The sequence below is a fragment of the Armigeres subalbatus genome, chromosome 2, assembly GCF_024139115.2.
Source record: "Armigeres subalbatus isolate Guangzhou_Male chromosome 2, GZ_Asu_2, whole genome shotgun sequence".
NCBI classification, from domain to species: Eukaryota; Metazoa; Arthropoda; class Insecta; order Diptera; family Culicidae; genus Armigeres; species Armigeres subalbatus.
In genome coordinates, this window is record NC_085140.1 from 312,347,429 (window position 1) to 312,362,766 (window position 15,338).

General features: G+C 39.6%; 1 protein-coding gene across 1 annotated transcript in view; it reads left to right on the top strand.

Annotated features, from left to right (window-relative positions):
• The first annotated feature begins 2,891 nt into the window (after positions 1 to 2,891).
• LOC134212591 (larval cuticle protein A2B-like) overlaps positions 2,892 to 15,338 on the top strand; it is a 42,347-nt gene continuing 29,900 nt past the window's right edge. The window contains exon 1 of the mRNA XM_062690583.1: positions 2,892 to 3,044. Coding sequence (XP_062546567.1) covers positions 3,033 to 3,044 — 12 coding nt within the window. The 5' untranslated portion in view covers positions 2,892 to 3,032. The remainder of the gene's footprint in view (positions 3,045 to 15,338) is intronic.

The following is a 15,338-nucleotide window of genomic DNA, read 5'->3' on the forward strand; positions in this document are numbered from 1 at the left end:
AAATTGTCATCTGCTAATAAGGGTTTACAATAAAGACTGTTTACGAATACTTTTATTATATTCGTCATTGAAGTATCCGACAATATTAACATAATGTAAACAGACATTTCATCTTCTGATTAAAATCTATATTGTCGCAGAATTAGCAAATATGAAACGGGCAACATTTCCAAAGAAATTTATTTCTGAAGTATTTTTTTCGAGAAATCCAATATATTTAGTTAGCTAGGGGGGACGTCAAATGGCAATGGTCCATACAAATTTATGAGCAAATGTCCATGATGATAGACGGGAAACTGTTCGACATCTGTCCAGAATATCGATCAAAAAAATTGTATATAGAATAATTATTAATTGAGAAGAGTTAAGGCGATGAGCTTCATTGTTCTCTTTATTGTGCAGACTCTATTTTTCTGATATGACATGCTAATTACAAATTATAATTAGTAACTTTGCATGGTTGATCTATTTCAATTTCCTTTTCTCTATTTAAAACTTCGTCTCATTTACGAAATAACTTAAATTAGAATTAAAAGTGCCAGCTCAATAATTTCCGAATAGATATATGTCTTATTTGACACATTGGGAACGATTCTGATGATAGTAATTTTTAATTTTACGAACTATCACTTATAAGCTTAGTTTAGTTTGAGTAAATTCAGAAAATAAGAAGTAGCTAAGAACCAGTTAGATGCAACAAAATAAGCAAACATATTGAGAAACGCGTTGAAAAATGACTCGTTCATCATTTCAGGTCCCTTTTAAGTGTTTTTCTCGAATTATTTAAATAGTGTACAGGTTGAAGAATTGATCACGCGACGCCTCTGAAGTATACGTAAAGGCTATATGTTCGCTCCAAAAACGAACTTTTTCTAGGAGGCCTGGAGACCCTTACAGTACTAAAAATCCACACATATTTATTGGCAAAAATCCTTAGATTTAACTAATGATGTATATCAGCGCACCACACATAACCATCCTCCACGCAAGCTACTAATAAAATATATATCCAAATAAACTTTATGTATGGTCTCGAATTAGCAGTTATTTAATTTATGTGTGGTTCTATATCGATTATATTACGGTGGAGCTATTGCAAAAATTTATAACGGCGACACATATATCTTATATAGATATTTTTGGCAGTGTAGTGTTATATATAAATCGACTCAGCTCGATGAATTGAGGTGATGTATGTGTGTGTGTATATGTGTGCGCAAAATTTCTCACTCATTTTTCAGGCACTTATCCTTAATCGATTTGCTCGCAACAAGTTGCATTCGACGCATTATTCTGTCCCATTGTTTCGTATTTCGTATACAATTTTTATAACCCACGAGAAAGGCTTCATCACCGCTAGGTGGATTAATCTGTTTTTTTTTTTTTTTTTTCAATGTTTGCCAGTGGTACGGATCACAAATCGGCAGGATTTATAGAACGGAAAAAATAACAGCATTTTTGGAATGGAATTAAATCCCATCGAATAGAGTGAAGCAAGTAGAAATGAAATTCATTTTATCACTAAAATTCAGTGAGCTTTGGTACATCCGTTTACGACTTTTATGACAACACGTATGGGGTTATTCGATATTCGCAATTCAATCAGATTAACCGGATATTGTTTATATCATTTTACGACCTTTTTTAATATTCCATATGCAGGTGTTACATACGATAGTGATCATATTTGGGTTATTTTTATTGCCACCGCCGATGCTTCTTGGACCAATACCTGGAGACAAATTAGAGACAAACTGGACAACTTATCTTACATGAATTATATAATTTAAACTACATAATTAGACAAATAGTTTGCATGCATACAAAGTTGATATGTAAAATAAATAAAAACGACTAGATGTTGGTACACAGCAAATAGTTTTGAAAATTCAACGACGTGTAAAATTGCAGCTGATCCAGACAAAATAATTACCCGTTGATATACAATTAAATTTGACTGAATTTTACAAGCAAGCGCAGTTTAAATTTATTTCAATTTCAAAGAACAACAGAATCGATTGAATGTTACTTTTATTTGCATGCTCCAAATATGTGGATGGAAATACATTTAATATCATAACAAATTTTTATCCGTGTACAGTGACTTGGCAAAAAAATTGACAAGCCGAATATGCTATCTGAATCGGCATATGTTTTCTGGTTACATGTTCACTCATTCAAAGTTAACAATAATTCTTTGTCTATTTGGTGGGGTTTTGGTCACCGTAAAACTTTATATTATCTGGTTTGTTGATGAAAAATATACAATTTTCGTTTTTTAATAACGTTTCGGCTTACTCCATGCAGCCATCATCAGATATTGAAAAACGTACACTTGCCACTAGTGTGGTTTAATAACTCTAAGTTACGAAACATTATTCAAAAACGGAAATTGTGTATTTTTCATCACCGATAAAAATTAACAAACTAGGAAATAAAATTCTTCGTGTATGTGAACAAACCCTTTTCTTTTTTAATTTATCAACATCCCATAGAATAATAACAGATTTGCAATCAACATAATATTTTCGTACCAGCCAGACTGCTCCAACTCCCCACTGTGCAGCACACCAAAGTGGGAGAACTCTGCTCGCGCCAAGATCGCCGCGACGACGCTGGGGGTTACGTTCTACATGCGTTACCTGCGACCGGCGATCGCGACAACGACAACAAAACCGTCGCAACGGTTTCGGTTTTGTTTTGATCGATCGATGACGATCATGTAGTGGCGGGTGGGGTGAATTCTCTTGTTGATAATATACTATGGCTGGGTGCTGCTGCTGCTGCTGATGCTGGGGGTGCTATCGGATTGGTTCGGAATGGGGGTTTGGGGTAGATGGTGTTTTCTCAACGTTACATCGACGACGTGCAACTCCTTTTTTCACACGCGTGGCGACAACCATTTCTGAGGTATATAAAGTGCGTGATTTGACCCGGAATGGTATCAAAGTTTAGTACACCAGCAAAGTTACAACACACGCATTCTCTACGTTTTTAGTAACCAGCACAGAACAAATCCCAAGCCGCCGAAAATGTTGTCCAAGGTGAGACGATGGTTGATAAGAGTGGTTAGAATCGAGAATAAGATCCGGAGGAAAATCGTCTGGTAGTGAGTGGTTGCTGGTAACCGAAATATGGACTCGATAAGTGATTTAACCAGCATGTCTAGTAATGTTGTATCTTACATAACAATAAAAAAAATGACAAAGTGAAGTGAAGCGGTACTTACTCCTGAACTATAAAAGTAATCAGCGTTGGATGAAAAGTTGAAAATATTTTTTTAAATATTAAATTAGCGGACATTATCAACGGAAAATTACAAAACCAACTATTGAATCCCTTTGTTTTTAAACCATTTCACAACTTGAGGAGAAAAAAAAAACTGCACATGCTAGTTAAAAATTTACAAAGTGAAGTGGGCAGATTAGAATAACAAAAAAAATAACCCTGCAGAAGTGACTAAAAGTCGATTCGATATGGTATCCTTTTTAGTGCATTTAAACGATCGAATAGTTATTCTGATTTTTGTCCTTCCTAATAAAAAAAATTAAAATATAAATTCTTTCCAATTAAAATTTTGGAATGAATAAAATTTGTTATAATGAATTTTCAAATTATGTTATCTGAAACAAATGTATTCATTTTATTGATTTTCATTGAATATAACAAAGCTCACACCATATTTTTACTCGAGTGAGAAGTTCATTTCTCGAATTTCCATTGAGATATTCTTGATACCAATCAAATTGAGAATTTAGGTCTGAAATCTCTGTTTAGCTCAGACTTATCTAATCTGTTAATTATGATACATTACACTGCCGCAAAGCTTCAGTTCAAGCTCTCACGATGAATAATCTCAATTTATAAACGCAAATCCCATCATGGCTCTCAAAGGCTTCCGAGTTAAATGACATCGCTTGTCGTTTCAACTTGGTCAATAGCAGCCAGGATTTGCGTGCTTGAGAAGAATCTATTCTGCATAAAAAAGGATAACAAACTACTTCCCGAATCGCTATCTGCAAGACTAACTCCCTTCGATGATGAAACACCAGCTCGGATACTTTCAACATTGCGTTTCATTTCTAGAAGTGGCACCATGCAGTGGGCCAACGCCAACGGTTGATTACAAGCACAGGTACCTACCGACGCCCACACATTCCTCCTTCTTGCCTCGCTTGTATTGTCCCTTTCGAAGAAAAGATTGCATTTCTAACTTAATCATCCTTCATCTGACCGCCGTTTATAGTGCGTCAAGAATTCAATCCTTCATTCCGTTGAAGACTACTCCAAGTGCCTCGACGCGGTTACCGCACATTCTTGAGCGGCGCCATTTCACTGCACCCGATTCAAAGCAAATGCAACAATACCCTCTTCCAAGATGAAACCAGGGCACGGTTTGATGCCGGGTCCGGATAGTTGTGCTTGTGCGACGTCCAACGAGGACGACAGTAAGCGAAAAATGAAACTTAAATTAGCTTCAGTGAAAGATGTACCTGGTTTTTGCCCGACTGTTTCTGTCAACCATCCACAGAAACTGGGGAACGACGAACGCAAAACTGGGGAAGTTGAAGGGGGTACCTGCTGCAAAAGTGTTTATATTGTGACTGTTTTCCAGCAATGGAATGTTGGAGTTATCAGATGAATGTGAAATTGTAAATAGGAAAAATATTTACATATTTTCTCGATAAGTTTGTCATAAGTTTGTCTTAATCAGGGACATGTTAACGTTTGAAATATTTCAGAAATATCATAATATTTGAGACAAAAACGTCCACATTGAATATTATGTAAATATTTTAGTAAGAGTATAGAGATAATAATTGCCAATTGTATTGATTCTTCACACTGCCGTCATTCCCCTATTCAAATGATATTTCAGTACACATTTTTGATATTTTTTACTGTTCTTTTGTGTCTTATAATATCAATCAAGTCCATACAATGTTTTGTTATGCTGTGCATGGCTTCTGCCCGGGTTACCAGTTGCACAGGGAACTCGGGAAAATAGGCTCAGGCTAAGGAAGACTTTTGAGTTTCTTCCGGTACATGGAGATTCCTGCAGAATAATCACTTTTTCCTCGAGGGAACTTTTGTTCACCTTATCCGTTTACCGTGCTAAAACATCTTAATTGGCCCGCCAAAGCCATGTTTCTGTATGAGAGGTTGGCCAACCACCGAAGACTAGCACACATGGAAAATTAATACGCTGGTAACACGTTTTCCGTTCCGTGTATATTAAAAATACTTACTTCGCTGGTCTAGTCAACGTCCTATAGGATGCCTTTGTTGGAAAACATGCGGACCTCATGGAATACGATGATCTTTATTCACAACTTCCTTTTTGGCCTTTACCCAACGACAATAAGGGGTTGTCACAAGGTTCTGCCCTAAAAGTACTCTTATATTAGTTGCTATGGTCAGGGTCCTCCACTTTTACAATCCCCCATCAGAGACATTTTAAGAGAGGGTACAACACGAAAGCTTTACGAATGTCGGTAAAGTGATGCTCCAACAAAGAACATCATCTGTCAGCACCGGTTCAATGACGGATCTGACTTGGAAGTTGGCTTTGCCTTCTCTGACCACAACCTGTGAGTCCTGACCTGACAACTTCCCACTGAAATATAGTTTCTTGCTTTCTCTGAAGCGTCCACCATTTTCATCGATGTTACTTACTCGTCAGAATAACGAACATAACAATACGATCATCCCAAACACAGCTGGATCCAGAACATTCTTACGAATATGTACCAAACGACAATAGTGGCATGGTGGTTACTCCAAGTCAATACCAAATTTCCAAAACGACTTATCTGCTTTTGTGAACAAAGATTCAATCGTCGATTTGACGAGTCTGATAGAACTCTCACGCAAACCGATACCATCAACAGATAGCTGAAGCTTTCACCTATACGTGTTAATGGTGTTGGTTTGCGTGGGAGTGCAATTCGATTCGCCAAATCGACGATTGAATCTTTGTTTACAAAAGCAGATAAGTCGCTTTAAAAATTTGGTTTTGAAGTATAACTCACTGAGTAAACAGCTCTTATGATAAAACATGTTTTTCTTTCTACTCTGCTTTGCGTACTACAGATCAAAACTATTTAGTACTTCAAATGAATAATATTTTTCACCGGTAAAATACTCTTAGGAGATTTTATTCACCCAAAGAAAATCATTTCAAGGATGCACATGCGGAAAAAATTCACTCCAATAGTTTACGAAAATTTATTAGTGCAACAAATCAGAAACAGTTGCTTCTTAAAGATATTCCGCCCAATGAAAACATATCTTCAGAAAACTATTGCTATTTAGAATTTGCGCTTAATTGAACTTAAGTGCCACAGTCAAAGCAAACTTCCATCTGATCTGGCCCACTCGTAGCGCTTTCTTTTTTAGATCTTCGAATATTCGCTTCAACAGGTGCCGCAATCATGTATATACATTTTTTTCTGAAAGTGTTTCCGCCTACCAGTAGCATTTTTTAATGAAGGTACAACGCCGCAAAGAATCATTTGTGTTATTTTGGGCTCTCAGAAATGTAGGAAATTCAAGTTCTTAGAGTGAAATCAGTAGTGATTCAGTTTCATTCCATTCACTCCATTTTCGACCTCTTTTCTAGCTTGAATATAGAAACAAAATAGAACAAACTCACTTGCTTCCCCAGCAGTGTTCCAGTCATGTTTGGCGTACGGAATACAAACATTCACCTTACCATAATGAAATATTAATCCATAGGAAGTCCATGTAGTTCATCTGATTCATCACAGTTTTTGTTTCGTCCCATCATTGATGAAGTCCGTGGCAATTGAGAAAAACAAACAAACAAGGAAGAATTCTCCACTATTGGGGTGTGTATGGACAAAGGACATTCACTCTTCTTCTGGTCCATTTCGACTAACTTGAAGTCTATGTTTGAAGGTTGCAGAAGATGTGTTGAAGTCATAGAGCTCGTAAAATTCGTTGAAGCTCCTTGACATAAACCTAATTGGGTCATGTAATTCATATTCGGTGTTCCTGGCATCACGTATTAGAAACTCCCGTTGTCGAAGGACCCGCTCCGCAGCATATAGGCCCAACTGAGACAAAATGATTGGCGAATCGATCTCTCCTAACAGTATTTTTACAACGAATACAGCATGTGAGCATTTCCTTCTTTGCTCAAGGGTTTCGATTTCAAGAAGTCTACATCGATCTTCATTTCGTGGCAAATTTGAAGACCATGTAAAGCAAATCTGACGAATTTGTGTTGAATTGCTTCGATTGTAGCGATCTATGTGGCTTGATAAGGACACCATACAACGGCATTCGATTCGAGTATTGACCTTACTAAAGCACAGAACTAAGGCATAGTGGGTCACGAAATTCTTTAGTTATTTTGAAAATAAACTCAAGCTGTCGGTTGGCTCTAGAGATCATGTCGTTATAGTGTATACGAAATGTGAGTGCCCGAATCACGAACTTGCGAAACACGACAGAAATTTGAAGCACTGTGAAGAGTTCGTTGATGAAGAGCAGCAATAAAAGCGCGCCAGATGTATTAGTCAAAATGTTGGATGTTTCCGTTCCTATCTTCACCACAAGCTGTCGGTTCGCCGAGCAAGCAGTTTTCCATGATCAACTTGATCGAATGCAGATTTGAAATCGGTGTACACTGTACACGCAAAAAAAAGCGTTCATGAATTCGTGAACTAACGAGTTCACGGTGTATTTTTCGGGAACAACAGTCACGGATTCGGGAATACAGTCAAATTTTCTGGAACGTTCTGGAAAACGTGACTGGTGTTCCCGAACCCATGAATTAAATCACGGTGTATTTTTGCTGGTTCACGAATTCGGGAACGCTTTTTTTGCGTGTATCGACTCGTGTACCGGAGTTCATATTTTACAAGCATAGTGATACAAACTGAGTATTTTATCTGATTTGTTGGTTGGTATTTTCCTACTTGGGTCGCTTTTCAGTTAGGCCTCCACTGGTTGAGCCATGATCCAACTTAAAAGCAATTGTATGTCAAAACTCAATGCAACACAGAGAACGGGACTCGGCGTCAGTGGACATCGTTTGTGATGTTCAATCCGTAAAGGACGTGTTCAAATGGCTATCAGTTGGTCTAAATAAAGGACCGATTTCTTTTGTTGGCTCGATGTTGTGGTTCAACCAGCGAATCAAACTCAAAAAAAAAAATCAACGCGTCAAAAGTTAAAAACCATTTTCTTCTGAAAGAATTTTTGACAACTGAGAGTGCCTTTCCAAACAACTTGGTCGCTATAGTCAGCATCACCATATAGGGTATGTCATGTTACACCACTAAAACCAAAACCCTTTCGCCAGTCCGTACCCCCGGCCCGCAATTAAGCAATACATCAGGGGGGGACTATTGAGAACGCTCACGCCTATGCTAACGCACTTGACGTTAATACACACAACATCGACTTCAAGGGTGGTAACCTCACCACCCGTCGATCGCAAGCTATGATAGTAACCCGGACTGCGGATCATAATCTCACGTTGGAGACGAGCACCCGACAACAACCACCGCGCATGAACCGCAATGGCCTCAATATTTACATACGGAGGTCCCCGCAGCCCACCCGCGACATGTTAATTGTCGGGGTGAGCGAAGTGTTCACTGCACCACAGATGCCCCTACTGCCTTCGTTGGTTTTGTTCAAGACGCCACCACCGCTGCAGTTTCGACATAATCTGTTGAGATGCTGTGTTCACCGCATTCCACCGCAGCATAGCATTGCGTTCTACGTCGAATCGCGGACATGCGAACATCACATGCTTTGCCGACTCTACCTCAACTACACATTCTGGACATTCCGCAGAATCTGCGAAGCCAAACCTGTAGGAATATTTTAAAGCAGGCATGTTCGGACAACACCTGTGTTAGGTGGAAGTTGACCGGACCATGCTTTCTACCGTCCCAGTTGGACACATCCGGAATCAGTCTGTGGGTCCAACGACCTTTGATTGCGGTGTCCCATGATCTTTGCCATTTGAGCAGCTGCTCTCTTGACACGTCGCACTTGCACCGAGTCCCTTTCGTTGTAGCACTCCACATCTTCCTCTAGGAGTATGTCTATCAGCATTATCCCAGCTATAACGTACACCGCTTCATATGATATGGTGCGATATGATATCGCGACGCGTAGGAACATCACCCGATGTACTTTGATAAGTTTCTTCACATTGTATTCGGCATTTAGTGCTGCGGCCCATGCTGGTACGCCATAGCGGATGATAGACAATGCTACACCCGCTATCAGCCTACGCACCTGACTATGCACTGCCGATCTGTTGGACATCATTCGTGATAAAGATTTTATCGCCAATGAAGCCCGATGACATGCATAATCGACGTGGCTTATGAAATTGAGCTTATCGTCGATCATCACGCCCAGATGTTTAAGAGACCTCACGGAGTTAACTATGCAGGTCCCTACTCCTATCCTCGCTTGCTGCAACCCGGATGGCGGTTATGCACTACCACGACTTCCGTCTTGTGATGTGCAAGGGACAGCCGCCTCGAGTTGAGCCATTCCTCCACTCTGCCAGTCGCGTATGAAACCTTCAGTTCGACTTCGCCGAGAGTGTCTCCTGTTACCTCTAGCATTACGTCATCCGCGAAGCCTTCTATTTTCACACCGGCCGGGAGACTTAAGGGTAATACTCCGTCGTACATAATATTCCACAGAAGCGGTCCAAGGATCGATCCCTGTGGAACACCCGCGGGCACTTCGTTCGACTTTTGATCATCATCCGTGTCGTATATCAGCACGCTATTCTGAAAATAACTTTTCAGTATCCTGCACAGGTAATCCGGAGCTCTCCATCGGTGCAGGGAGTCAGCAATAACTGCCCAGCTAGCATTGTTAAACGTATTTTTCACATCAAGTGTAATCAATGCGCAGTACCTAAAACCTCGCCTGTTCAAACCTATCGCTATCTTGGCCGCATCCGTTACCGATCGAATTGCTTCGATGGTAGAATGGCCCTTACGGAAACCATACTGGTTGTTGGATAGACCACCAGCACACTCTGTATAAGCCGACAATCTATTCAGGATGACCTAGCAGCTTTTCAGCTGTGTCGAGTAGGCAAATTGGTCTTTATGCTGAAGGGTCTCCCGGCTGCTTGCCGAGCTTCGGTAGTAGCACCAATTTCTGCCGTTTCCATCGATCTGGGAAGTTTCCCTCGTCTATGCATCTTTGGAGGCAGGAGGAATATCATCAGGGCCTGGTGCCATATTGAGCTTAAGTTTCATTGCAGCTACGATAAGCTCCTCGTTAGTCACCAGCGGTATCACGTCGACTGACTCGTACGGGGTAGCGGGCCAGTTCGATGATTCATGCCTCGGATAGATGATTCATGCCCACATAGATCTGAATCAATCAAATTCTAAGGTAACACATCACGAAATAATATACCGTCGTCGGGGGTGATAATGGGTCAAATGGGGGTGAGAATGGGTCACTGTTTCAACCACGTAGAATAGAATGCTTGTAGATTTGATTGAATGCATCTGAGGGCAAGCAGACTAAAATAAAAGAGACCTTTTTGAACGATTTTGCTCTACGATCTCCAGACTGCCGGTGAAAGCGATGACCCATTCTCACCCCCCAGACCCATTGTCACACCCGATGGCGGTAACTCTTATATTTCCCTCTGGAGGACTTTCACTCACCTAGAGAGTTTGAATATTTTTGCGCCTCATCGATAAAGAAAATATGATATCAGACTATCAGAGACACCACAAATCAAAAATATTTATTTTCTAGAAGAACATCAATTATTTTTGTCGATTAGAGACTCTCTAAAATGGCAATAATTCCATATAAATAATTTTTTGAATGTCTTTTGATTGGGTGGCAAATCAGCAGGGTAGTCATTTCTTAATTAGCATTTTAGGCGAAGGAAAATTCCTTCTGCAGTTTTGATATTGATGTTCGATGCTTATTCATGTAGCACAGTACTGCATCAACAAGCGGAGAGGTGAAAAAATATGTTTTAGAGAATGGATTTTCAATCAGTATGTTGGATATTTCTTTATGAAGCATTCAAAGTGAGTATATATTTTTTTTTGGAAAGAAATTTGAAGAAATTTGTGGTTTGATACAGTGTTTCTACTTAATTCTATAAATTGTATGTTGAATAGATTTTTTTTGTCTTTATTTTAGAGGTTTTCAGCCCTAGGCTGGCTCACCTCTTGAGAAAAGTCATTTATGAGAAAAATTAGATGTCGCATTAGTAAACTAAATTAAAGGTGTTGTCGAATATTTAACTTGTCCCTGCATTGGTTAGTGTAAGTAAGCTACATTATGAGCTCGTGTTCATTCACATGAGATGGGATAGTAGGTCAAAAAAACACTCCTAAATGAGATATTGCACAAATCATTTCGTATGGCAACATGCTTCTTTTTGCTCGGCTACTCGAAGGTAATGACAACATGACAAGCAGCTGCTGCATTATCGCCAGCAAATCCTTAGCAGTTAAAAAACATATGAGCGTAGGGTAACCAACTTGATTTGGACCTTTACATATTTCGGATCTTTCTTGTGACATTTTCTCGATTTCTGAACTTAGATTAATGCCGCTACGAATTCTCCCAGTGCACTGGCTTCAAGCAAAGATTGTTCTGCGTTTGATTGACTAATTTCCTATGCCAAAGTAACGATTTTAATTTAAACTTTACTAAAACAAGTTTGTTCAAGAAGGCAAGCGTTACAATGCGTTACGTTTTAAAGCATGCATCGATGACAATTTCAGAACGCACACAATAAGTGTGTGGAGAAATTGTGGATTTAAAGCGCAGGAGTCTTTTCATTGAAGCCTGCCATCCGAAAGATAAGACTTTGGTTCTGCTTAATTTGCCAGCGTAAATTGGAAATGCGATTTTGATTTGATTAAATTAGGGGTGTCCAGAATATGTTACACTGTTCAAAACGAAGAATATTTTTATTTCAGAATGTAGACATTTTCAGCGATTTATCAACAACTGATGCCATTTCCAAATTTCTGTTTCACAAAACAGACTACCATCTATGTATCAAATATGTCATTCGATGGATATGAGCAGATATTGGTAAGCACTTCCCCTAGGGGTTCAAAATCGGACATTGGCCCTACTTACTGATCGAGAATAGCATCTTCTGGTAAGCACGTGTTTGTTATAAGACAGTCAACGCAAAGGTAATGCCGACTACTTTGTTTGCGTTGATTGCTGTCATTGTTGACAACACGAATGGAGCTTCCACATTGCCCTGCGATGTCCCCTTTTGAAACCGTTTGCTTCTCAGAAAAGGCTGATCGATTTGACAGAGGCCCGAAAGCGCAAGTGTTGCTTTATTTTGTTGGTTATCACTTTCGCAGTGTTGCTAGTAGTAGGTAATTTTTCAACTTCAGTTTTAAAAGTATTTTTCTATTGTAAATTTGACCTTAAAATGGAATGAAAAAACATCATTTGTCCAAAATCGGAACTGATATTTGTTCGTCTTCTTATTTAGAGTAGGTAAAAAAATATGCCAGTTGTGTGAATCATGGATAAAGTGTGAGTGGGTATTCCACTCAAATAATTATTATCTCATATCATATGTTGCCAAAATCGAATGGTTTTCGTGTTTCCCTTCCGCTTTCTACACTTATTGAGACACTTTTCATGCTGTTTATTTAGTTTTTCAATCGTCTGATTTCTCTGCTGTTTTTATGCGATTTTTTACTCGTATTTTGGAATTCAAGCTTTTCGAATGTTATGTTAAAAAGTTTCAAACTTTTGAGAAACTACCTCACAGATCGTCATGATATCATTAACGACAACATTATCGTGGATCTCTGGACACTTTGGGGCTCGTGCTAATATTCCTGCCGAACTTCTGGCCGGATAGACAATAAAGTAAGCATTTCGCTACCGCAGTCTTTCTTCTAGCTGACGCCCGAAAATCAACAAGACGGTTTGATTTGCTAGATTTGGAACAATCAATGAAGATTGATCACATCTGTACAGCTGCAAAATGGGAGTCCACCTTGCGGGCTAGCAAATATAAATTGAATGAAAATAATGCTTAAAAAGTGCTCTGCTTCTGTACTAGTACCATTGGCGAAGTTATTCAACCATTCCACACAGAGGGCAACCTTTTCCATCGCGTAGAAAACGTCATTCCTATCTTCAATCTACAAGAAGGGAAACAGATGTGACATTGCGAACTACAGAGGTATAACATCGTTAAGTGCCTGTTCGAAAGTTTTCGAAAAAATCATGAACATAGCTCTCTTCGATACCTGTAAGGCTTACATCTCCACTGGTCATCATGGGTTTTTTTCCCAAAACGGTCAGTAACTACTAACCTTGTTGAGTTATTGTCTTTATGCATCCGCTCAATGGATACAGGTAAACAAGTTGACGTGGTATATACAGACTTTAAGTCAGCGTTTGATCGCGTGAACCACTGCATTCTCCTTCACAAGCTTGGAAAACTCGGAGTGTCGCCTGGACTTGTGTGCTGGTTTAAATCATACCTTTCCGACCGATGTATGAAAGTGCGAATTGGTTCGGAGTATTCAGATTGCTACCGGATTGCTTCAGGAGTGCCACAGGGGAGTAATTTAGGACCACTGCTTTTGTCGTTATTCAATGCGGCGCCCGATTATATTCGAAGTACTTCAGCGTAAAACTGAAGTTAAAGATCACGGTGTAATAATGGACATGGAGCTGACATTTCGTTCTCACTATGAAGATGTGATTTCGAGGGCATACAAGCAGCTTGGTTTTATCTTCAAGATATCCAATGATTTTCGTGATCCTCTCGTGATCATCTTCTGTACTGGTGTGGTGCCCATACAACAAGAATTGGATTGACCGTTTTGAGGCTGTTCAAAGAAAATTTGTCCGACTGGCACTTCGGTAACAATTTCAAAGTAAACCAAATAATGTCGATGGCTACGCCAATAACCGATTGTTTCGATTACTTACTTTACTTACGGTACAGTGGTGCAAACATAAAGGACCGACTTGAAAAATCTTCTTCCTGGGTCTGCCTCTGCCATGCTGTTTACAGATTCACAGATTTCATTTCCACCACTACGCAAGGTGTGGCCGACTCAGCCCCACTTCCGATAGCGAATTTCTGTGTTACTGTAGATCTATCAAAACGAGCCATAAGTTTGAGTTAGAACAATGCGTTTTGATCATACAAGCGTTCGTTCTGCCTTTACCCTGCAAACGATTAAAATACTTTTAGCTGTCTCGGTTGGAGACAAATCCTTTTGCAGGGGGGTCTAGCGAGTATTTGAACATTAAAAAAAATAAAAGCTGCTGCCGGAGATGGTTGTACAACATTTCATCGAAAATAATTTCACCAAAATCATTCCTGCGGTCGATCATTTCGTGGAAAAACAATTGGTGGAATTAAACATTTCGCAGAATGCCGTTTCTCAGATGTGCCATTTAGCAGATTGGAATTTTCTCGGAAAAGAATGGTTTAGAATAACAACAGTGTGTTAATGTGAATAGCCTCCTAACCTAGCCTATATAATACCTGGCAGATGCGTTTTTTAAAGAAGAGATAATCTCTTCTCCTTGTCTTATTTCGAAAACATAAATAATCCTAAACAATCTTTGCAGGCAATGCCCAAAAAAGGTAAACTCTCACCGAAGGTGAATCCCTTTGTTGCCAAGTGAGTTACTCAAAGACACCAAGTACCAGCTAGGGCTCGTTCAGTTGGGTATTGCGTACCTACGGAGCAGCTCCGAAAGCTTGTTTTTGCTCCGGTCTCAGTAAAGAAGACACTGAAGAGCGACATACCGTGGTACCCTTAAACGGGCTCACAGAATAAAAAAAACACGCGAAATAGAAAACATAGGAAACTACCACAAAGTGGCACTGCTGCTTTTCCTTGCTGGGATTTTCCGCGACCGGATTGTTTAATTTTGCGATGCCCTTCTGTCCCCGCGAGCTGAGCTGGAAGGTATTTTTGTCTTCTCCGGGTAAAAAGTTTGTAGCAACAATGCTTGGAAGTGTGCTTCGCGACTCCACTACCAAACGATACAACAAGTTTCGCTGGAAGATTGCATTTTGTCTTTGCCAAGCTTGGCAAATAGTTCGCGGAATAGTTGCCGGATAATAACATTTCTTCGGGGGAAAAATCGATTGTTTGACTCCGACAGCACCGGTTCGTGGCGAATTCCAACGAAATCGTTTCGTTTTCTCTCGCCTCTTATTGGACGTATTGGATGCTGGTTTTCAGATGAAAATCAAATTAAAATGGTAATAATGTTACGAGAAAAAAAAGTCAGGGAAATTTCGATAAGCGGAAAGAAATCTATGAACTTTTTTC